The sequence below is a fragment of the Spea bombifrons genome, chromosome 5 (assembly GCF_027358695.1).
Source record: "Spea bombifrons isolate aSpeBom1 chromosome 5, aSpeBom1.2.pri, whole genome shotgun sequence".
NCBI lineage: Eukaryota > Metazoa > Chordata > Amphibia > Anura > Pelobatidae > Spea > Spea bombifrons.
This window is the reverse complement of record NC_071091.1, coordinates 848872-873958: the sequence shown is the minus strand read 5'-3', so window position 1 is coordinate 873958 and position 25087 is coordinate 848872. Positions and strand designations below refer to the sequence as shown.

At 44.0% G+C, this 25087-nt stretch overlaps 2 protein-coding genes across 2 annotated transcripts; one reads left to right on the top strand and one right to left on the bottom strand.

Moving 5' to 3' along the window:
- The first annotated feature begins 11616 nt into the window (after positions 1-11616).
- Positions 11617-19569, top strand: LOC128496435 (uncharacterized). The gene is made up of 7 exons (XM_053466064.1): positions 11617-11755; positions 13356-13448; positions 13604-13717; positions 13926-14039; positions 14631-15221; positions 15884-15958; positions 18989-19569. The coding sequence occupies exons 2-7, from the start codon at positions 13430-13432 to the stop codon at positions 19561-19563; spliced, it is 1488 nt and encodes a 495-aa protein (XP_053322039.1). The 5' UTR covers positions 11617-11755; positions 13356-13429; the 3' UTR covers positions 19564-19569.
- A 2178-nt stretch (positions 19570-21747) lies between these two features.
- LOC128496440 (uncharacterized) lies at positions 21748-24744 on the bottom strand. The gene is made up of 4 exons (XM_053466072.1): positions 24687-24744; positions 24039-24109; positions 23567-23621; positions 21748-23305 (listed from the first exon to the last, which is right to left on the bottom strand). The coding sequence occupies exons 1-4, from the start codon at positions 24741-24743 to the stop codon at positions 22463-22465; spliced, it is 1026 nt and encodes a 341-aa protein (XP_053322047.1). The 5' UTR covers position 24744; the 3' UTR covers positions 21748-22462.
- Positions 24745-25087: the final 343 nt, after the last annotated feature.

The following is a 25087-nucleotide window of genomic DNA, read 5'->3' as shown; positions in this document are numbered from 1 at the left end:
TCTATGTACTATATACTAAATATACTGTATATAATCTATATACTCTATGTACTATATACTAAATACACTGTATATAATCTATATACTCTATGTACTATATACTAAATACACTGTATATACTATATATACTCTATGTACTATATACTAAATATACTGTATATACTATATATACTCTATGTACTATATACTAAATATACTGTATATACTATTTATATACTCTACATACTGTTTATACTCTATATAGTATATGTACTATTTACCAAATATATACTGGATATACTCCGTATATACTCTACATAATGTATATAATTTATTTACTCTATATATTCTACATACTGCATATACTCTACATACTGTATATAATCTATATAGTATATGTACTATATAATCTATATACTCTATATAGTATATGTACTATTTACCAAATATACTGTATATACTCCGTATATACTCTACATACTGTATATAATCTATATACTGTATATACTCTATATACTATATACGTATGTATAAATATTTTATGTGGAATGTGGAAATATTTTACACTGACATGCGCTGTTTATGAAGAAAGGTTAATTTATTTAAATCTAGTTTAGTTTAGTTTAGAGAAAGGCTCCTTGGAGGGGATATGATAGCGTTATATAAATATACGCGGGGCCGATATACATTATATAAATATATTCGGGGAGGATATACATTATATAAATATATATTCGGGGCCGATATACATTATATAAATATATGCGGGGCCGATATACATTATATAAATATATGCGGGGCCGATATACATTATATAAATATATGCAGGGAGGATATACATTATATAAATATATGCAGGGAGGATATACATTATATAAATATATGCGGGGCCGATATACATTATATAAATATATGCGGGGGCCGATATACATTATATAAATATATACGGGGGGGCCGATATACATTATATAAATATATGCGGGGCCGATATACATTATATTAATATATGCAGGGAGGATATACATTATATAAATATATGCGGGGCCGATATACATTATATAAATATATGCGGGGCCGATATACATTATATTAATATATGCAGGGAGGATATACATTATATAAATATATGCGGGGCCGATATACATTATATAAATATATGCAGGGCCGATATACATTATATAAATATATGCAGGGCGGATATACATTATATAAATATATGCGGGGCCGATATACATTATATAAATATATGCAGGGCCGATATACATTATATAAATATATGCGGGGCCGATATACATTATATAAATATATGCAGGGCCGATATACATTATATAAATATATGCAGGGCGGATATACATTATATAAATATATGCGGGGCCGATATACATTATATAAATATATTCGGGGCCGATATACATTTTATAAATATACGCGGGGCCGATATACATTATATAAATATATGCGGGGCCGATATACATTATATAAATATACGCGGGGCCGATATACATTATATAAATATATTCGGGGTTGATATACATTATATAAATATATGCGGGGTCGATATACATTATATAAATATATGCGGGGCCGATATACATTATATAAATATATGCGGGGCGGATATACATTATATAAATATATGCGGGGCCGATATACGTTATATAAATATATGCGGGCCGATATACGTTATATAAATATACGCGGGGCCGATATACATTATATAAATATACGCGGGGCCGATATACATTATATAAATATATGCGGGGCCGATATACATTATATAAATATATGCAGGGCGGATATACATTATATAAATATATGCGGGGCCGATATACATTATATAAATATACGCGGGGCCGATATACATTATATAAATATATGCGGGGCGGATATACATTATATAAATATATTCGGGGCCGATATACATTATATAAATATATGCGGGGCGGATATACATTATATAAATATATGCGGGGCCGATATACATTATATAAATATATTCGGGGCCGATATACATTATATAAATATACGCGGGGCCGATATACATTATATAAATATATGCAGGGCGGATATACATTATATAAATATATGCAGGGCCGATATACGTTATATATAAATATACGCGGACCGATATACATTATATAAATATATGCAGGGCCGATATACATTATATAAATATATGCGGGGCCGATATACATTATATAAATATATGCGGGGCGGATATACATTATATAAATATATGCGGGGCCGATATACATTATATAAATATACGCGGGGCCGATATACATTATATAAATATATGCAGGGCGGATATACATTATATAAATATACGCGGGGCCGATATACATTATATAAATATATTCGGGGCCAATATACATTATATAAATATATGCGGGGCCGATATACATTATATAAATATATGCAGGGAGGATATACATTATATAAATATATGCAGGGAGGATATACATTATATAAATATATGCGGGGCCGATATACATTATATAAATATATGCGGGGGCCGATATACATTATATAAATATATACGGGGGGGGCGATATACATTATATAAATATATGCGGGGCCGATATACATTATATAAATATATGCGGGGCCGATATACATTATATTAATATATGCAGGGCGGATATACATTATATAAATATATGCGGGGCCGATATACATTATATAAATATATGCGGGGCCGATATACATTATATAAATATATGCGGGGCCGATATACATTATATAAATATATGCGGGGCCGATATACATTATATAAATATATGCGGGGCCGATATACATTATATTAATATATGCAGGGAGGATATACATTATATAAATATATGCGGGGCCGATATACATTATATAAATATATGCAGGGCCGATATACATTATATAAATATATGCAGGGCGGATATACATTATATAAATATATGCGGGGCCGATATACATTATATAAATATATGCAGGGCCGATATACATTATATAAATATATGCGGGGCGGATATACATTATATAAATATATGCGGGGCCCATATACATTATATAAATATATGCAGGGCCGATATACATTATATAAATATATGCGGGGAGGATATACATTATATAAATATATGCGGGGCCGATATACATTATATAAATATATGCGGGGGCCGATATACATTATATAAATATATACGGGGGGGGCGATATACATTATATAAATATATGCGGGGCCGATATACATTATATAAATATATGCGGGGCCGATATACATTATATTAATATATGCAGGGCGGATATACATTATATAAATATATGCGGGGCCGATATACATTATATAAATATATGCGGGGCCGATATACATTATATAAATATATGCGGGGCCGATATACATTATATAAATATATGCGGGGCCGATATACATTATATAAATATATGCGGGGCCGATATACATTATATTAATATATGCAGGGAGGATATACATTATATAAATATATGCGGGGCCGATATACATTATATAAATATATGCAGGGCCGATATACATTATATAAATATATGCAGGGCGGATATACATTATATAAATATATGCGGGGCCGATATACATTATATAAATATATGCAGGGCCGATATACATTATATAAATATATGCGGGGCCGATATACATTATATAAATATATGCGGGGCCGATATACATTATATAAATATATGCAGGGCGGATATACATTATATAAATATATGCGGGGCCGATATACATTATATAAATATATTCGGGGCCGATATACATTTTATAAATATACGCGGGGCCGATATACATTATATAAATATATGCGGGGCCGATATACATTATATAAATATATGCGGGGTTGATATACATTATATAAATATATGCGGGGTCGATATACATTATATAAATATATGCGGGGCCGATATACATTATATAAATATATGCGGGGCCGATATACATTATATAAATATATGCGGGGCCGATATACATTATATAAATATACGCGGGGCCGATATACGTTATATAAATATACGCGGGGCCGATATACATTATATAAATATACGCGGGGCCGATATACATTATATAAATATATGCGGGGCCGATATACATTATATAAATATATGCAGGGCGGATATACATTATATAAATATACGCGGGGCCGATATACATTATATAAATATACGCGGGGCCGATATACATTATATAAATATATGCGGGGCGGATATACATTATATAAATATATGCGGGGCCGATATACATTATATAAATATATTCGGGGCCGATATACATTATATAAATATATGCGGGGCGGATATACATTATATAAATATATGCGGGGCCGATATACATTATATAAATATATTCGGGGCCGATATACATTATATAAATATACGCGGGGCCGATATACATTATATAAATATATTCGGGGCCGATATACATTATATAAATATATTCGGGGCCAATATACATTATATAAATATACGCGGGGCCGATATACATTATATAAATATATGCGGGGCGGATATACATTATATAAATATACGCGGGGCCGATATACATTATATAAATATACGCGGGGTCGATATACATTATATAAATATATGCGGGGCCGATATACATTATATTAATATATGCAGGGAGGATATACATTATATAAATATATGCGGGGCCGATATACATTATATAAATATATGCGGGGCCGATATACATTATATTAATATATGCAGGGAGGATATACATTATATAAATATATGCGGGGCCGACATACATTATATAAATATGTGCGGGGCCGATATACATTATATAAATATATGCGGGGCGGATATACATTATATAAATATATGCGGGGCCGATATACATTATATAAATATATGCGGGGCCGATATACATTATATAAATATATGCGGGGCCGATATACATTTTATAAATATACGCGGGGCCGATATACATTATATAAATATATGCGGGGCCGATATACATTATATAAATATACGCGGGGCCGATATACATTATATAAATATATGCGGGGTTGATATACATTATATAAATATATGCGGGGTCGATATACATTATATAAATATATGCGGGGCCGATATACATTATATAAATATATGCGGGGCCGATATACATTATATAAATATATGCGGGGCCGATATACGTTATATAAATATATGCGGGCCGATATACGTTATATAAATATACGCGGGGCCGATATACATTATATAAATATATGCGGGGCCGATATACATTATATAAATATACGCGGGGCGGATATACATTATATAAATATATGCGGGCCGATATACATTATATAAATATATTCGGGGCCGATATACATTATATAAATATATGCGGGGCCGATATACATTATATAAATATATGCGGGGCCGATATACATTATATAAATATATGCGGGGCCGATATACATTATATAAATATATTCGGGGCCGATATACATTATATAAATATACGCGGGGCCGATATACATTATATAAATATATGCAGGGCGGATATACATTATATAAATATATGCAGGGCCGATATACGTTATATATAAATATACGCGGACCGATATACATTATATAAATATATGCAGGGCCGATATACATTATATAAATATATGCGGGGCCGATATACATTATATAAATATATGCGGGGCGGATATACATTATATAAATATATGCGGGGCCGATATACATTATATAAATATACGCGGGGCCGATATACATTATATAAATATATGCAGGGCGGATATACATTATATAAATATACGCGGGGCCGATATACATTATATAAATATATTCGGGGCCGATATACATTATATAAATATATGCGGGGCCGATATACATTATATAAATATATGCAGGGAGGATATACATTATATAAATATATGCAGGGAGGATATACATTATATAAATATATGCGGGGCCGATATACATTATATAAATATATACGGGGGGGGCGATATACATTATATAAATATATGCGGGGCCGATATACATTATATAAATATATGCGGGGCCGATATACATTATATTAATATATGCAGGGCGGATATACATTATATAAATATATGCGGGGCCGATATACATTATATAAATATATGCGGGGCCGATATACATTATATAAATATATGCGGGGCCGATATACATTATATAAATATATGCGGGGCCGATATACATTATATAAATATATGCGGGGCCGATATACATTATATTAATATATGCAGGGAGGATATACATTATATAAATATATGCGGGGCCGATATACATTATATAAATATATGCAGGGCCGATATACATTATATAAATATATGCAGGGCGGATATACATTATATAAATATATGCGGGGCCGATATACATTATATAAATATATGCAGGGCCGATATACATTATATAAATATATGCGGGGCCGATATACATTATATAAATATATGCGGGGCGGATATACATTATATAAATATATGCGGGGCCGATATACATTATATAAATATATTCGGGGCCGATATACATTATATAAATATATGCGGGGCCGATATACATTATATAAATATATGCGGGGTCGATATACATTATATAAATATATGCGGGGTCGATATACATTATATAAATATATGCGGGGCCGATATACATTATATAAATATATGCGGGGCCGATATACATTATATAAATATATGCGGGGCCGATATACATTATATAAATATACGCGGGGCCGATATACGTTATATAAATATACGCGGGGCCGATATACATTATATAAATATACGCGGGGCCGATATACATTATATAAATATATGCGGGGCGGATATACATTATATAAATATATGCGGGGCGGATATACATTATATAAATATACGCGGGGCCGATATACATTATATAAATATACGCGGGGCCGATATACATTATATAAATATATGCGGGGCGGATATACATTATATAAATATATGCGGGGCCGATATACATTATATAAATATATTCGGGGCCGATATACATTATATAAATATATGCGGGGCGGATATACATTATATAAATATATGCGGGGCCGATATACATTATATAAATATATGCGGGGCCGATATACATTATATAAATATATTCGGGGCCGATATACATTATATAAATATATGCAGGGCGGATATACATTATATAAATATACGCGGGGCCGATATACATTATATAAATATATTCGGGGCCGATATACATTATATAAATATATTCGGGGCCGATATACATTATATAAATATACGCGGGGCCGATATACATTATATAAATATATGCGGGGCGGATATACATTATATAAATATACGCGGGGCCGATATACATTATATAAATATACGCGGGGTCGATATACATTATATAAATATACGCGGGGCCGATATACATTATATAAATATATGCGGGGCCGATATACATTATATTAATATATGCAGGGAGGATATACATTATATAAATATATGCGGGGCCGATATACATTATATAAATATATGCGGGGCCGATATACATTATATTAATATATGCAGGGAGGATATACATTATATAAATATATGCGGGGCCGACATACATTATATAAATATGTGCGGGGCCGATATACATTATATAAATATATGCGGGGCGGATATACATTATATAAATATATGCGGGGCCGATATACATTATATAAATATATGCGGGGCCGATATACATTATATAAATATATGCGGGGCCGATATACATTTTATAAATATACGCGGGGCCGATATACATTATATAAATATATGCGGGGCCGATATACATTATATAAATATACGCGGGGCCGATATACATTATATAAATATATGCGGGGTCGATATACATTATATAAATATATGCGGGGTCGATATACATTATATAAATATATGCGGGGCCGATATACATTATATAAATATATGCGGGGCCGATATACGTTATATAAATATATGCGGGCCGATATACGTTATATAAATATACGCGGGGCCGATATACATTATATAAATATATGCGGGGCCGATATACATTATATAAATATACGCGGGGCGGATATACATTATATAAATATATGCGGGCCGATATACATTATATAAATATATTCGGGGCCGATATACATTATATAAATATATGCGGGGCCGATATACATTATATAAATATATGCGGGGCCGATATACATTATATAAATATACGCGGGGCCGATATACATTATATAAATATACGCGGGGCGGATATACATTATATAAATATATGCGGGCCGATATACATTATATAAATATATTCGGGGCCGATATACATTATATAAATATATTCGGGGCCGATATACATTATATAAATATATGCGGGCCGATATACATTATATAAATATATGCAGGGCCGATATACATTATATAAATATACGCGGGGCCGATATACATTATATAAATATATGCGGGGCCGATATACATTATATAAATATATTCGGGGCCGATATACATTATATAAATATACGCGGGGCCGATATACATTATATAAATATATGCGGGGCCGATATACATTATATAAATATATGCGGGGCGGATATACATTATATAAATATACGCGGGGCCGATATACATTATATAAATATACGCGGGGAGGATATACATTATATAAATATATGCGGGGCGGATATACATTATATAAATATACGCGGGGCCGATATACATTATATAAATATATGCGGGGCGGATATACATTATATAAATATACGCGGGGCCGATATACATTATATAAATATATTCGGGGCCGATATACATTATATAAATATACGCGGGGCCGATATACATTATATAAATATACGCGGGGCCGATATACATTATATAAATAAATGCAGGGCGGATATACATTCTATAAATATATGCGGGCCGATATACATTATATAAATATACACGGAGCCGATATACATTATATAAATATACGCGGGGCCGATATACATTATATAAATATACGCGGGGTCGATATACATTATATAAATAGATGCGGGGCCGATATACAATATATAAATATATGCGGGGCCGATATACATTATATAAATATATGCGGGGCCGATATACATTATATAAATATATGCGGGCGGATATACATTATATAAATATATTCGGGGCCGATATACATTATATAAATATACGCGGGGCCGATATACATTATATAAATATATGCAGGGCCGATATACATTATATAAATATATGCAGGGCGGATATACATTATATAAATATATGCGGGGCCGATATACATTATATAAATATACGCGGGGCCGATATACATTATATAAATATATGCAGGGCCGATATACATTATATAAATATATGCAGGGCCGATATACATTATATAAATATATGCGGGGCCGATATACATTATATAAATATACACGGGGCCGATATACATTATATAAATAAGGAAGGAGATTTAAGGCAGAGGAAAGGGGGAGTTACAGTAAGGGCAGTAAGGATGTGGAATTCTCTGCCTGCAGAGGTCGTTTTATCAGACTCCGCACAGACGGTGAAACAGATTAAATCCAGATCGCTGCTAGAGACCTCTATCCAAAACGTTGTGTCTGTCACTTTAAATGAACCTGAAGATGGTGATCAGGAGCAGGAGAAACCGGAGACTGGACCCCAAGGGGCAAAACTAAATGCTTAACCCCTCCACAACGCTCTTCCTCCAGATTCCTAGAATTAACCCCTTCATTCCTGTAGCTTGCCCATTTCCGTTTTACTGGATTAAAGCCAATAATTGCAGTTGCCACGGTGACATCATTCACTTGGAAATGATGGATTTTAAGTGTCTGCAATAAATGTATCACTTCACCCCTTCACTGCCAGGGGGTGCGCACGGCTTCCCCAAAGCAATGCATGGCAAGGGCATGTAATCCGGTGGCGCTCCCCGCCAGGCCCTCCTTCACCTACACAGTGACCCCCTCCCACCCATCCAGCCATTCTGCTAATCATCTCGACATTTCCATAGCAACATCAGCCAACCAGTGCAGCCCAACATTAGAGGTTTCCATAGCAACTTCAACTAATTGGATGCCTGACAGTCACCGAGCCCCAAACACATTGTTAGAGTGACCTGGCCCAGGACCGACCCCTGTATAATGTGTAGTTAAATCAGCGAGTTGGCCCCTGGATAATGTATAGATAAATCAGTGACCGGCCCCCTGTATAATGTATAGATAAATCAGTGACCGGCCCCTGTATAATGTGTAGATAAATAAGTGAGCCGGTCCCCTGTATAATGTATAGATAAATCAGTGACCGGCCCCCTGTATAATGTGTAGTTAAATCAGTGACCGGCCCCTGTATAATGTATAGATAAATCAGTGACCGGCCCCCTGTATAATGTATAGATAAATCAGTGACCGGCCCCTGTATAATGTATAGATAAATCAGCGAGTCGGCCCCTGGATAATGTATAGATAAATCAGTGACCGGCCCCCTGTATAATGTATAGATAAATCAGTGACCGGCCCCCTGTATAATGTATAGATAAATCAGTGACCGGCCCCTGTATAATGTATAGATAAATCAGTGACCGGCCCCTGTATAGTGTATAGATAAATCAGCCAGCCGGCCCCTGTATAATGTATAGATAAATCAGCCAGCCGGCCCCTGTATAATGTATAGTTAAATCAGCAACCGGCCCCCTGTATAATGTATAGATAAATCAGTGACCGGCCCCCTGTATAATGTATAGATAAATCAGCGAGCCGGCCCCTGTATAATGTATAGATAAATCAGTGACTGGCCCCTGTATAATGTATAGATAAATCAGTGACCGGCCCCCTGTATAATGTATAGATGAATCAGTGACCGGCCCCCTGTATAATGTATAGATGAATCAGTGACCGGCCCCTGTATAATGTATAGATAAATCAGCGACCCGGCCCCCTGTATAATGTATAGATAAATCAGTGACCGGCCCCTGTATAATGTATAGATAAATCAGTGACCGGTCCCTGTATAATGTATAGATAAATCAGTGACCGGCCCCTGTATAATGTATAGATGAATCAGTGACCGGCCCCCTGTATAATGTATAGGTAAATCAGTGACCGGCCCCCTGTATAATGTATAGATGAATCAGTGACCGGCCCCTGTGGGGAAAACCCCACGTTATTGGTGGGAAGCCACGTGTTCTCAGTAATAGCTGCCAAGTGGCACAGATTCCCAGTCAGTGAAACAGAATTTCAATGCAGATAAGAACCAAATCCAAGAAAGGTTTTACCCCTTTTTTTGTCCCCCCGGCAGTTTTCCCCTCCGTGTGTTTTGGGGCATCTAATAATGTGTTCTGCCCCTTCGGCTTAGCGATAGATTTTCCGGCATCTCCCTCATTTTGGGTCGGTTTATGGCTCCTAAATGCTGCCTTCGCCCCCCAATAAATGCGCCACATCTGCCGAGACCCCATCTGTGTTACTAACAAGTTTAATGCGATGTTCTGCAGCCGCCAGCAGAGCGTCTCTCGAATATCTCCCGGACTCCATCTAGAGTCCCCTGCCTTTTGCCCCCTTTAAAATACGGCCGGGGGCATGAGAGCGTCTGCGCCCCTGTCTGCCGGTTCCACTGTGTGACCACCGGACCGGTTTCAGCGGCGCCTCCCCCTCATGTGCTTCCTCCGTGGCAGCGGCACCTCCCTATTGGGCCTCCCCTCTGTCAGCAGCAGAAAGGGGAGGAGCAGCCGGACTATGAGCTGCTGCACTCTCAGCCATGGACCCCGAGCCCCTCCATGACCCCCCCAAGTCACGTATTGCCAGCCAGAGAGGGGGCGCCGTCTGCATTCTCTGCCAGGGTTACCGGTAAGTGCCCCCCTCCTGTGACTGCAGACAACTGGGGGCAAATGATTTATCCCCACGAGAGCGGCTGTAGAGGGGTTAATCTGCTGATGTAGGGGGAGAGCGGAGGGAGAACCCCTGGGGAGAGAACGCCCGGGTAGAGGGAGCTGAAAGAGTGACCTGGTACAAAGAGAGCGCACAGGGACAGCGTCTGAGTACTGAGACAGCAGGGAGAACATCCTGGTAAAGAAAGAAAGCAGGGGGAGTGCCAGGGTACAGAGAAAGAGAGCAGGGAGACCCCCTGGGCCAGAGAGAGAGCATCTGGGTACAGACAGAGTAGGGAGACCCCTGTGGATGCAGAGCAAGGAGACCTCCTTGGTACAGAGAGAGTGTAGGTAGACAGCGAGAGACCGAGAATCGGGAGAGTATCTGGGTACAGAGAGAGAGCAGGGAGACCCTTTGGGTACAGAGCTAGCACTGGGAGAGTTTCTGGGGACAGAGAGAGCGCCAAGAGACAGAGAGAGTAGGGAGAGTGCCTAGGGACAGAGACTGCAGGGAGAGCTCTTGGGTACAGAGAGAGAGAGTGCAAGGAGAGCTCCTGGGTACACAGAGGAGAGTGCAAGGAGAGCTCCTGGGTACAGAGAGGAGAGTGCAGGGAGAGCTCCTGGGTACAGAGAGAGTGCAGGGAGAGCTCTTGGGTACAGAGAGAGAGTGCAGGGAGAGCTCCTGGGTACAGAGAGAGAGAGAGTGCAGGGAGAGCTCCTGAGTACAGAGAGAGAGAGAGAGAGTGCAGGGAGAGCTCCTGAGTACAGAGAGAGAGAGAGAGAGTGCAGGGAGAGCTCCTGGGTACAGTGAGAGAGAGTGCAGGGAGCACTCCTGGGTACAGAGAGAGAGTGCAGGGAGAGCTCCTGGGTACAGAGAGAGGGAGAGAGTGCAGGGAGAGCTCCTGAGTACAGAGAGAGAGAGAGAGTGCAGGGAGAGCTCCTGAGTACAGAGAGAGAGAGAGAGAGAGTGCAGGGAGAGCTCCTGGGTACAGAGAGAGAGAGTGCAGGGAGCACTCCTGGGTACAGAGAGAGAGTGCAGGGAGAGCTCCTGGGTACAGAGAGAGGGAGAGAGTGCAGGGAGAGCTCCTGAGTACAGAGAGAGAGAGAGAGAGTGCAGGGAGAGCTCCTGAGTACAGAGAGAGAGAGAGAGAGTGCAGGGAGAGCTCCTGGGTACAGAGAGAGAGAGTGCAGGGAGCGCTCCTGGGTACAGAGAGAGAGTGCAGGGAGAGCTCCTGGGTACAGAGAGAGAGTGCAGGGAGAGCTCCTGGGTACAGAGAGAGAGTGCAGGGAGAGCTCCTGGGTACAGAGGGCTGGCGGAGTGCTTGGGACAGAGCGCAGGGAGCGAGCCCCGGTCCGGCCTCCGGCGTGGATGAGCAGCTCCGAGGGTTAATGAGGCAGATTCCATGTTTTGCTCACTTTGCATAATTGCACTTTTCAGTCCGTGGAGAGCGATGGCCTCCATAACGCCGGGGTAATCGGGGCTTTATGCGCAACCACTGGGGCAACATTCCACAAACGGCCTCACGTGGCACACCCTGGTGTCTCTCGCCATACTTAGGCGTCTCTTCTTTTACACTCAGGCCGATCAGGGGCACGTCAGCTAAACGGTGAATGACGTTTTAGAATCCGCCGGGAGGCGCCGGCCACTTCCAGGATGGACCCGAACCTGTTACGTGAGTCCATCTGATGCGGCGTTGAGTGTGGTGGGGGGTGATCTGGTGGATCTTTCATTCCCTTATCGGATCCAGATGATTGGTCCAATAAAAGGGAATGAAATGGCAGAGGGCGCTGATGTCTCTCGCTGTCTCCATCCCGCTCCGTCCCGCAGGGTTACCGGAGGTTGTGCTAGAGAGACTGCAGGTCAAAATGGAGGAAGACGAGCCAGAGAACGAGTGTCGAGCGACCGCAGCAAAGAGTGAACTCCACTCCTTTCCCAGTGATGGTGAGACATTTCAAGCTCGTCTTCCCGCTCCCAGCTCACGCACAAGTTCTCAGTTCGTGTTCCCGTTCCCGGCTCACAGGCCTATTGGTGGCTCACAGGCCCATTTGCGGCTCACGGCCCCCATACCCGGCTCACAGGCCCCCATACCCGGCTCACAGGCCCGTCTTGTGTTCTTGTTCCCCGCTCACTCCCGTTTTCCGTTCCTCAGGCTATCCAGATGGCGATTCAGACAGATCAGACATTAATACCCTGAAAGAAGAGCCAGACTGCGAAAACCCGGCCAGCGCAGCGGAAGGAGAAATGGCTGCGTACGCAGAGGAGGGTGAGTATCCCGCAGTCTCTCTCGCCATCCCTTCCTCTACGTGGTGCTTGGTGTTCGCGGAAAGTAACCAAGCTGCAGGGAGAGCGCCCGGTGCCGGGGTTTGTGGAAATCAGACGGTCTCTTCCAGTGACCACCATTAGAGCCGAGAGACGCGTCTTTCATTCTGCGTGAGCGTCGGTGAATAACGTGGGACTTTAGGACGCCTCCTCAAGAGGTTTTTAGATTATGGCCAAGAATCCTTCCCCACCTCTAACCGAGGTCATTCACGCCGAGGCGTTCTTATTGCCCCCATGGCTGCCCTCTCGTATATTATATGAACAGGAGATGTAGAGATAATGGACCCACAGAGCTCTGTCCAAACAGGCCCTTGTGTGTTCTGGCTCCAGCCACGAGACCTTTACGTCGATACAAGCGGAATGTGGTGTTTTTATTGAAATCTCCCGAAAAATACCCCCCCCAGTCTGTAGCTGAGGGGTTCCGCTCCCCGCTGCGTTATTGTAACGCGTTGATGTCGTATTATTTTGGATTTTGCGATGTATTCTTTTCTCTCTTTGGCCAACGTGTGTGGTCTCTTTCATGGCTCTCCTTAAGGACAAGAGGAACAGAACACGCGTGTGGAGCACGGAGCGATGGCAGACACGCTAACGTCAGACCAGGAGAGGATAGCCAGGGGGGCAGAAAAGAACAGTAAATGGAGGAGGGCGAGTCGGACGAGGTGCAAAGGCCAGGGAGGGCTCAGGCACCAGTTTGGTCATCGAGATCGCTACCGATGGGACTGCCCTGGTCGGGGAGAGCGTTCCAACATGTGCATGGACGAGGACCGGCAGCGGGGCCCCCATTTCACCCCCGAGGAGAAGAAGACCTTAGTCGACGGAGTGCTGAGACACTACAAAGAGCTCTGCGCTCCATCGTCTGCCAGCTCGTTGCAGAAGCAGTGCATCTGGCAGGAGATCGTCAACGAGGTGAACAGTAAAGGATCCATGTTCCGCACCGTCGAGGCGTGCAAGAAGCGCTTTGCCGACTGCAGGAGGGTGGTTAAGGCAAAGATGGCCAGTCTGGAGAAGAAATCCATGGGTGAGGGAGATCCCGACGAGGAGGTACGGTTTAACAGCTGGGAGGATAAGCTGCGGCAGAAGATCTTACAGCTATCTACGCAAGGAGTCGACGGGGCGCCGGATCACGGTAAGAAAAGACAAAGAAGACCAAACTGTCTGAAACCAAACCCAAAACAGCAAACAATGACATTTATCAGAAGACACCCGTGTGACGTGTAAATGAACATATATACATATGTACTACGATAGGCCTCATTATCTTCAGCTGTGTGAACGGCAGCCAATGGCCTGCAGACATGCGCTGATGGAGCCAATCAGCTGAGAGCTCATGCTGGAGCCATAACTAGGGCTCCTGGGTTGGGATGGAAGGTCTCCCCCTTGCGGGGCATGGGGCGGGTGTCCCGGGTTAAATAAATTAACCTTTCTTCATATATATTTCCCAGTCCAATCATCAGAGGGACACTGCAGCCACCATAAGCACTTTAATGCATATAATAGCCCCAAATGTATGGGGGGGGGATTCTGCATTTGCCCCTTTTCCCACCTCCAGCCACACGACATGCAGGAGACCCCTGGCGAGTGGCCACACCTCCAGCCCGCCCCTGAGCACTTTGGATCTGACACCGCCCCTTGCAACACCCCCTCCAACACAATTGTCCTGATTTGTGCACCTGAATGCTGGGGGTATAATATATGGGGGTACGATATATGGGGGTACATGCAGTGTGTATTTAGTCTGACCATTTAAATATGGAGGGGTATTTACTGTGCCAACCGTGTTTATTTCAGGACCCGGCGGAACCCAGCGCTCTGCGGCCTCAGAGACCCAATCATCAGCGTGGCCGGCCATCATCGACACCACAGGTATAATTCACTGTGTGACCAATCACGGCTCACCTTTACAGCCACTCTAACTTCTAACCAATCACGGCTAACCCCCCAGCCCTCTACACAGTAATATAACCCCCCCCAGCGCTGTATACAGTAACATAACCCCCCAGCGCTGTATACAGTAATATAACCCCCCAGCGCTGTATACAGTAATATAACCCCCAACACTGTATACAGTAATATAACCCCCCAGCGCTGTATACAGTAATAACCCCCCCAGCGCTGTATACAGTAACATAACCCCCACAGCGCTGTATACAGTAATATAACCCCCCAGCGCTGTATACAGTAATATAACCCCCAACACTGTATACAGTAATATAACCCCCCAGCGCTGTATACAGTAATATAACCCCCCAGCCCTCTACACAGTAATATACCCCCCCCAGCGCTGTATACAGTAATATAACCCCCAACACTGTATACAGTAATATAACCCCCCGGCACTGTATACAGTAATATAACCCCCAGCGCTGTATACAGTAATATAACCCCCCAGCACTGTATACAGTAATATAACCCCCCAGCGCTGTATACAGTAATATAACCCCCCAGCGCTGTATACAGTAATATAACCCCCCAGCGCTGTATACAGTAATATAACCCCCAGCGCTGTATACAGTAATATAACCCCCAGCACTGTATACAGTAATATAACCCCCAGCGCTGTATACAGTAATATAACCCCCAGCGCTGTATACAGTAATATAACCCCCAGCGCTGTATACAGTAATATAACCCCCCAGCGCTGTATACAGTAATATAACCCCCAGCGCTGTATACAGTAACATAACCCCCACAGCGCTGTATACAGTAATATAACCCCCAGCGCTGTATACAGTAATATAACCCCCAGCGCTGTGTACAGTAATATAACCCCCAGTGCTGTATACAGTAATATAACCCCCAGCTCTGTATACAGTGATATAACCCCCAGCGCTGTATACAGTAATAACCCCCAGCGCTGTATACAGTAATATAACCCCCCAGCGCTGTATACAGTAATATAACCCCCGGCACTGTATACAGTAATATAACCCCCACCGCTGTATACAGTAATATAACCCCTCAGCGCTGTATACAGTAATATAACCCCCAGCGCTGTATACAGTAATATAACCCCCAGCGCTGTATACAGTAATATAACCCCCAGCGCTGTGTACAGTAATATAACCCCCCAGCGCTGTATACAGTAATATAACCCCCAGCTCTGTATACAGTGATATAACCCCCAGCGCTGTATACAGTAATAACCCCCAGCGCTGTATACAGTAATATAACCCCCCAGCGCTGTATACAGTAATATAACCCCCGGCACTGTATACAGTAATATAACCCCCACCGCTGTATACAGTAATATAACCCCTCAGCGCTGTATACAGTAATATAACCCCCAGCGCTGTATACAGTAATATAACCCCCAGCGCTGTATACAGAAATATAACCCCCAGCGCTGTATACAGTAATATAACCCCCAGCGCTGTATACAGTAATATAACCCCCAGCACTGTATACAGTAATATAACCCCCCAGCGCTGTATACAGTAATATAACCCCCAGCGCTGTATACAGTAATATAACCCCCAGCGCTATATACAGTAATATACCCCCCCAGCTCTGTATACAGTAATATAACCCCCAGCGCTGTATACAGTAATATAACCCCAGCGCTGTATACAGTAATATAACCCCAGCGCTGTATACAGTAATATAACCCCCAGCGCTGTATACAGTAATATACCCCCAGCGCTGTATACAGTAATATAACCCCCAGCACTGTATACAGTAATATAACCCCCCCAGCTCTGTATACAGTAATATACCCCCAGCGCTGTATACAGTAATATAACCCCCCAGCGCTGTATACAGTAATATAACCCCCAGCGCTGTATACAGTAATACAACCCCCAGCGCTGTATACAGTAATATAACCCCCAGCGCTGTATACAGTAATATAACCCCCAGCGCTGTATACAGTAATATAACCCCCAGCGCTGTGTACAGTAATATAACCCCCAGCGCTGTATACAGTAATATAACCCCCCAGCGCTGTATACAGTAATATAACCCCAGCTCTGTATACAGTGATATAACCCCCAGCGCTGTATACAGTAATAACCCCCAGCGCTGTATACAGTAATATAACCCCCCAGCGCTGTATACAGTAATATAACCCCCGGCACTGTATACAGTAATATAACCCCCACCGCTGTATACAGTAATATAACCCCTCAGCGCTGTATACAGTAATATAACCCCCAGCGCTGTATACAGTAATATAACCCCCAGCGCTGTATACAGAAATATAACCCCCAGCGCTGTATACAGTAATATAACCCCCAGCGCTGTATACAGTAATATAACCCCCAGCGCTGTATACAGTAATATAACCCCCAGCGCTGTATACAGTAATATAACCCCCAGCGCTGTATACAGTAATATAACCCCCCAGAACTGTATACAGTAATATAACCCCCAGCGCTGTATACAGTAATATAACCCCCAGCGCTGTATACAGTAATATAACCCCCAGCGCTGTATACAGTAATATAACCCCCCAGTGCTGTATATAGTAATATAACCTCCCAGCACTGTATACAGTAATATAACCCCCAGCACTGTATACAGTAATATAACCCCCCAGTGCTGTATATAGTAATATAACCCCCCAGCACTGTATACAGTAATATAACCCCCCCAGCGCTGTATACAGTAATATATCCCCCCAGAACTGTATATGGAAATAACTCCAAGCTTTTCCTCCAATGCTGATGCTTTATAGCAATGTTAATGAAGTTCGTTCTTCAATAGTTTTTATTAGTCAGAAAGTCTGGCTAGGTGATTAAGACTGAGCCATTCTATTGTTCTCCACAGGCAGTATGATAATGGGGCAAAAAATACAACAGGGGTAAAAAAGCAAACCAGTGGGAGATTTTGGGAAATTCTTTCTGATTGTGGAATTTTAGGATCCCTGTTGATTCTCTGCTGTCTGATTGGTTTAAGCGCCTGAATTTATATCTGTACTGGACTCCGAAGAGACGCCGTCTCCGTCGGACCAACAGGTGCTGGGAGAATGGTCCGAAGACGACGGAGCGTGTCTGTCCCCCCTGATCCCGCCGGAGGAGCTGGAGGCTGCCCCCGCCGCGGTGTCCTCCCCACCACCAGCCCCCCAACATGTCAAGAATTCGCAGAAACCCCCGGACGGCCGCGAGGAGTACAAGCGATTGCGGCAGCTCAGCCAGGCGCGGAACATGGAGCTGCACAAGCTGCGCGAGAACGTCTTCCAGGGGAACGCGCTGATGGCGCAGCAGCTGCACGGCCTTTCACGGGAAGTGCGGGAACTCAACGCCCACGTCCGGCAGATGCACATAAACCAGACGCAGTTCAACCTCATGTTCCAGAACTATCTCAGTGACACCAAGCAGTTCTACAGAGCCGTGGTCCAGGCCCTGCACAGCCTGCATCGGATCCCCGGCGTCAGCCCCATGGCCTCCCCCGCCTGCTCCTCTCCGGCCTCCCCTAGGCCAGCGACGGCCTCGCCACCCCCTCCATCACCACCCACCACCTCATCTTCCTAGCCTCCGGGGGGGTCGCTATCGGCCTCTCCCGGCCACTGTATACAAATCACGCCGCGGGGGACGGGCCGGCCGCCATTAACTCTTTAGCGGGACTGTTTATAAAGGAGGGACGGGGGGCGCTCTTTCTGCATTTACGCCATCGCTGTCCGCAAAAGACACGTCTGGCCTTAGGGCGGGATGGCGACGCGTGACATCACAGTGAGGGGGGGTTTGTAATATATGTTCTAATTTCTATGTCTTTTTTTTGTTGCAGAAAAATTAAATGCATTTTAAAAAATCAAGAATTGTTTGCATGACACGCTGGGGGGGTCCTCCCCTGTACATACGTGTTACTAAATGTGACATGGTGGCTGGGGGGTGTATGTAATGGAAGGGATGTACATACGTGTTACTAAATGTGAAATGCGTGGCTGGGGGGTGTATGTATGTAAATCCTTCCTCACAAACAGGTCACTGAGGGTGTCATCAGGAACGTGATCCTCCGCTCCCACACCACAAGGATCCATTCTATCTCCCACTCTATTGGCCGTATACCTGGTGCCACTGGGGGGCATCATCAGGCACCATGGATTAAGATACCCCTGCTCTTCGGATGACACGCAGCTCGACCTCTCCGTTCCACCAGGAACTAAGGATCCAACATCTCGTTTCACCCGATGCTCAGCGGATCTCTTAGAATGGATTCCGGCCGGCTAAAGCTAAATCCTGATAAATCAGAGGACAAAGGATGACTGCACCGGTCCTAGGAAATACCAACCAAACCGGTGTAGAATTCGGGGGATCAGAGCTACTCGGGTCAAGTGAATGCGAAACCTCGGAGTGCGGCGTCTGGGAGTGCGGAATCCCGGAGTGCGGAGTCTTGGAGTGCGGAGTCTGGGAGTGCGGAATCCCAGAGTGCGGAATCCCGGAGTGCGGAGTCTCGGAGCGCGGAGTCTCCTTGTACTCCGTGACGGGGGTTTTTACTTAAACGTCAAGTCTCTGCAGCAATAAAATCTGCCTTCTTCCACCTGAGGAATTTCGCGGGGATAAAGCAGCGAATCCCGCCGGAGGATACGGCGCCCGCATCCATGCGTTGGTGAATCTCGTCTGGATTATTGCGATGCATGCAGGCCTCCCGGAAAAAGATCTCAGAACGCAGCAGCCAGACCATAATAATTCACCCCGCTCGTGCCATATTACATTACACCGATTATTACACTGATTATTACATATCATTCCACGGTCTCTCCATCGGCTTCCCATACGATGGAGAATTCACTTTAAGATTTAAAGCCCTAAAGACCCTGGGACCCTGTTACCCCAAAGAGCTATTAACTCCCGCCATCCCTGCTCGCCCCTCCGATCCGCACATGTCTCTTCTCTCAATACCCAAAGAGGGCAGAAAATCCGGCTCCAGCGCGTTCTGTCACGCGGCTCCCGCATTCTGGAACTCTCTGCCGCTGTCAATCAGAGAGGCCCCATCTTTAGAGACTTTAAAAAAAAGACTAAAAGCCCATCTTTTCTCCCAGTCCTTCAGATAATTCCCTCTTTTTCTCTTGTAAAGCGCCGTATAAATACTTCTTGTTGTTTTCTTGTAATGTAAGGGATGTCACTGCACTTTATCAGGACGTTATATTTATTGCCCCCGCTCCAAACACAAGACTGTGAGGCGTTTACCCCACTCGTGTTCTACCCACTCGCATTTCAGCAGTGAGGATTCTGGGTATTGTAGTGCCTGCCTGGTGCCTTCTGTCAGAGACCAACCACCCGGACTACAAATCCCAGCAGGCTTTGCTCCGCGCTCGTTTGCAGATCACATGCTTCTTCTTAGCCAATCAGTGATCAGCACTGGATGCTGTGTGTGGCGGGCTCAGGCATTAACCCCTTCACTGCCGCATTGCATACTCGAAGGTGAAGAGTTCAGGAAATGGCTGCAGATAGTGCCCCTCAGGCCAAATCTACCCTGCTCTGGGGTGTTATGGGCAGGCTGGTGTGTGGGCCCCAGGGATATACCCCAGGGCACCGGCCATGTACTCCCGTTTATAGCTTTACCTGTATTCAGTGGGGCGGAATGCCATGTACCCCTCCTAAACACCAGGTAAATGCCCCTCCTCATACCCTGTGTTCTTAGTGTTTTATGGCCTCCAACCTGCGCGAGGCCTGTATGTTTTGACACATTACATGAGTAATTCTATGACATCACGCCTGCCCCCCCCCCATTTCTAATGATGAGCAACCCCCATCTTACAAAAGTTGGAGACTCTGGATTTAGCAGATAAAGCCCTCTTGTGCTGCTTTTTCCGGCATCACTCGGAGGTCTTGATGTCCTGGTGGTCGAAGTGAATATCAGACACTGCAGAGCGGTCTCGTGGAGAGGCGTAATGTCTCGTAGTGGCCGACACTCTGGCACTGCATCTCTAGAGCTACAGCTTCCCCGGAAAGTAAGGAAAATCCTCACTACCTGTTTGTTTCAAATAGTATGATCCAAAACGCAACGAGTAGATTTTACATGTTTTTCATTAAAACATAAATATTTTCACAAAAATGCTAACTTTAAACCAAAACATCGAAGGGAAGGTAAAATCCGGCGTCTAATATTGCGATGATTTCCAGCCGCAGCCGGACAAGGAGGCAAAAACCCGGACAAGGAGGCAAAAACCCGGACAAGGAGGTAAAAACCCGGACACGGAGGTAAAAACCCGGACACGGTCATACCGCGGAGGGGGGAACGCGGAGCCGGAAGCATTGCTAACCCCCCTGCCAGCCCACGGCTGCCGCTAACGGCTGAGCGGGTCGTCGTGTTTCGGACGATTTCATTGGCTCTCCCTGAAATGGAAGCGTTCTTCTCGTTTGGCACATAAAGTGACGCGGCCCGTAACGGAGCGAAACACTCGCACGTAGGATTGCGTAGGAGTCCGACTCAAGCGCAGTCCCCGTCTCTACGGTTACGGACGTAAAACATGTTCCTGATGCCCTGGTTGATGGCCGTTCTGCCTTTGGCCAAGGCCTCGTCTGCAATGTCTTTGGGAAAGTAGTCGTGGAAGGCGTGCTGAATGGCATGGACTCGCCTCGGACTGAGGGGCAACTTCTGATCAGTGCCGTTGAAGTTGTGGCCGTAGAGTTCCTCCTCGGTGAACAGTAGCTTGGCCAGCTGCCAGCCAAACGGTCCGGGGTTGTTGACATCCACCTGTCGTCGGATAGACATGGCCAGATCCTCGTCGACCCGCAGCTCCAAGGCATGGACCGGTACATTCGGAGAGCTTATGACGGTCACCGGGCCCTGCCAGTCACAGTGAAAACGTTGTTTCCGCCGCCGTTTGACCACGAGGAAGCAGGACGGGCTGGAGGGAGAGGCATAGGGCACAGTAGGGTTGGAGAAAAGATGGGAGCCTAACGGTTGGCCGTCATCATCATCATCATTGTCATTGTTCTCTCCTCTCTCTGACTTTAAAGTGTGCATGTGATTGGCATTTGAGAGAACCTCCTCTCCCCCACCCGGCTCATCAGGAGGGTCATCGGGTGGGGACATGCCTTGGGGGCTTCTGTCGTCTGGCTTACTGCACCCGTTCAGGAACTCAACGACCTCATCCAAGGTGCTGAAGCAATAAACAGGAGCCGTCTGGGTCGCGACCTCGTTGTCCTGGAACCTCACGCACAGCTCGTCCTCCTGTAGGGGGTCTTCGGGCGGATGGATGACTGGTGGGCTTTCCTCAGCGTGGAAAGTGTCCTCTCCGCAGCCAAGAATGGTAATCTCCTGGATTTCCTGACACACAGCAAGAGATTTATTGACACAAATAGAACAATAACAGCGACGCGGCTTCTGGAGACGGCAGCCAGCGAGGAACCTCTGCTAACCGCGTTCTAACCGGACCTTCCAGCCATCGAGCGCAAGAACTAAGTCAACCATAAAATAATAGAAGAGCCCGGATGGTGACACCGCATGGTTAATAAACCCTCCGCCTAAACAACACGCTGTGCATCGCATAGACCTTCCGCAGCCAATCAGAGCTCACTTCCCATTTACCTGGTGTTTGGCAATCATCTTCCTTCTAATCAGAGCCAGAGGTTCCTTCTGTTTACTGCAAAAAAAGAGAAAAGCGTCTAATAAACAGATTATTGTCAGTTACAGCCGTTTGTATGATTCTCGCTGTTATCTGACCCCCGATCTACTAAACCCCCCGACACCTTATCATACTGCCTGTGGGGGACAATAGAATGACTCAGTCCTAATCACCCAGCCGGACTCTCTAATAAAAACTCTATGGAGGAACGGACTTCATTAGCATCGCCATAAAGCATCAGCTCAGTGTGGTAGTTGAGAAGGGAAGGTCACCCAAAATATCACATGAAATGCAAACTTTCCCTTTAATGGCGAACTACTTACCCCCAGTTCTAGATTCATTGGGCTGTTGGTGGAATTTATGGCATTTTATATAAGATGAGATTTGGGAAGAAAGGGGCAATTAATTGGCACAGAGGGCGACATGGAGACCCACCTTTTCTTGGTCAGAGGCACTTTGGGTATCGTGACTCGGCCTATCGGCGGAGGTGACGATTCTTCGGCATTCTGAAAGAAAAAGAGTTAAAAGTGAATGATATTTGCCCCCCGTACAGAAGTGTTGAGGTCTCACGGATGCAGACAGAGAGCTAGGCCGTCTCTTCATATCATGCTGGCTGATTAGCACACGGAGCACTGGGGTGGAGGGGCAAGAACTTGGGGAGGAGGGTGACCAGAAGATTGGGGGGCAGGTCAGTTTTTAATTAGAATAATAAGGATTAAGAAATTATTTGGGAATAGAAGCCAAAGTGTGTCTTCTGACGCAGTTGTGCCGTTCCTGGATCCTCTCCGAGCTCCTTCTCTGCATCCCAATATAATGTGGCCAGTGGTGAGCAGAGGTCATGCCAGAAAGTAACCCTGGCCCCTGAGGTGAAAGTTCAGATTCTGCCCCTTGAGTTACAGTATAGAGGCGGAATCAACCGTTTTAGGGTTAAACACAACAAATAAAGTAAATATGCGGAATCTTGACATACGTTGAACATTTTCCTTTCCTCCAATCCCCTGCTTTGTATCATTTGTCCTGGTTTGCTCCGGTCCATTCCGGTGGCTTCCACCCGAGTGACGCAAACTTGCGGGGGGCCCTTACCTGGATCGCCATCTTGACGCTGGTGCTTTTCCGGGGGGCTCTTCCCACACTTGACATGTCTGAGGGGGGCTGCTTTGTGTTTCGTGCGACACCCGACAGTCTGATTAAAGGAAAAGCCAAAGATTTGAGAGTGAACAGGAGATAACAGGCGTAAGAAGAAGCAAGACTTTACAGAAGTGTAGTAGATACACAGCATGACCTTCCAACCGAGGTGGGGCAGACCTAGTTTTGCATAGGATTTGGATAAGGCTTTGTTTGGTGGGCCTTCAGTGATTCCCTTACTAGTCTGTGAAATCCCTGCTTGAGCACAGGTGACTTTTCGTGGGTCGATTAAGCCAGATTTCCCGTATAATTATAAGCATTTGGTTAAACCGGGCCGGGCTTTCGGGATTCACCGCGAT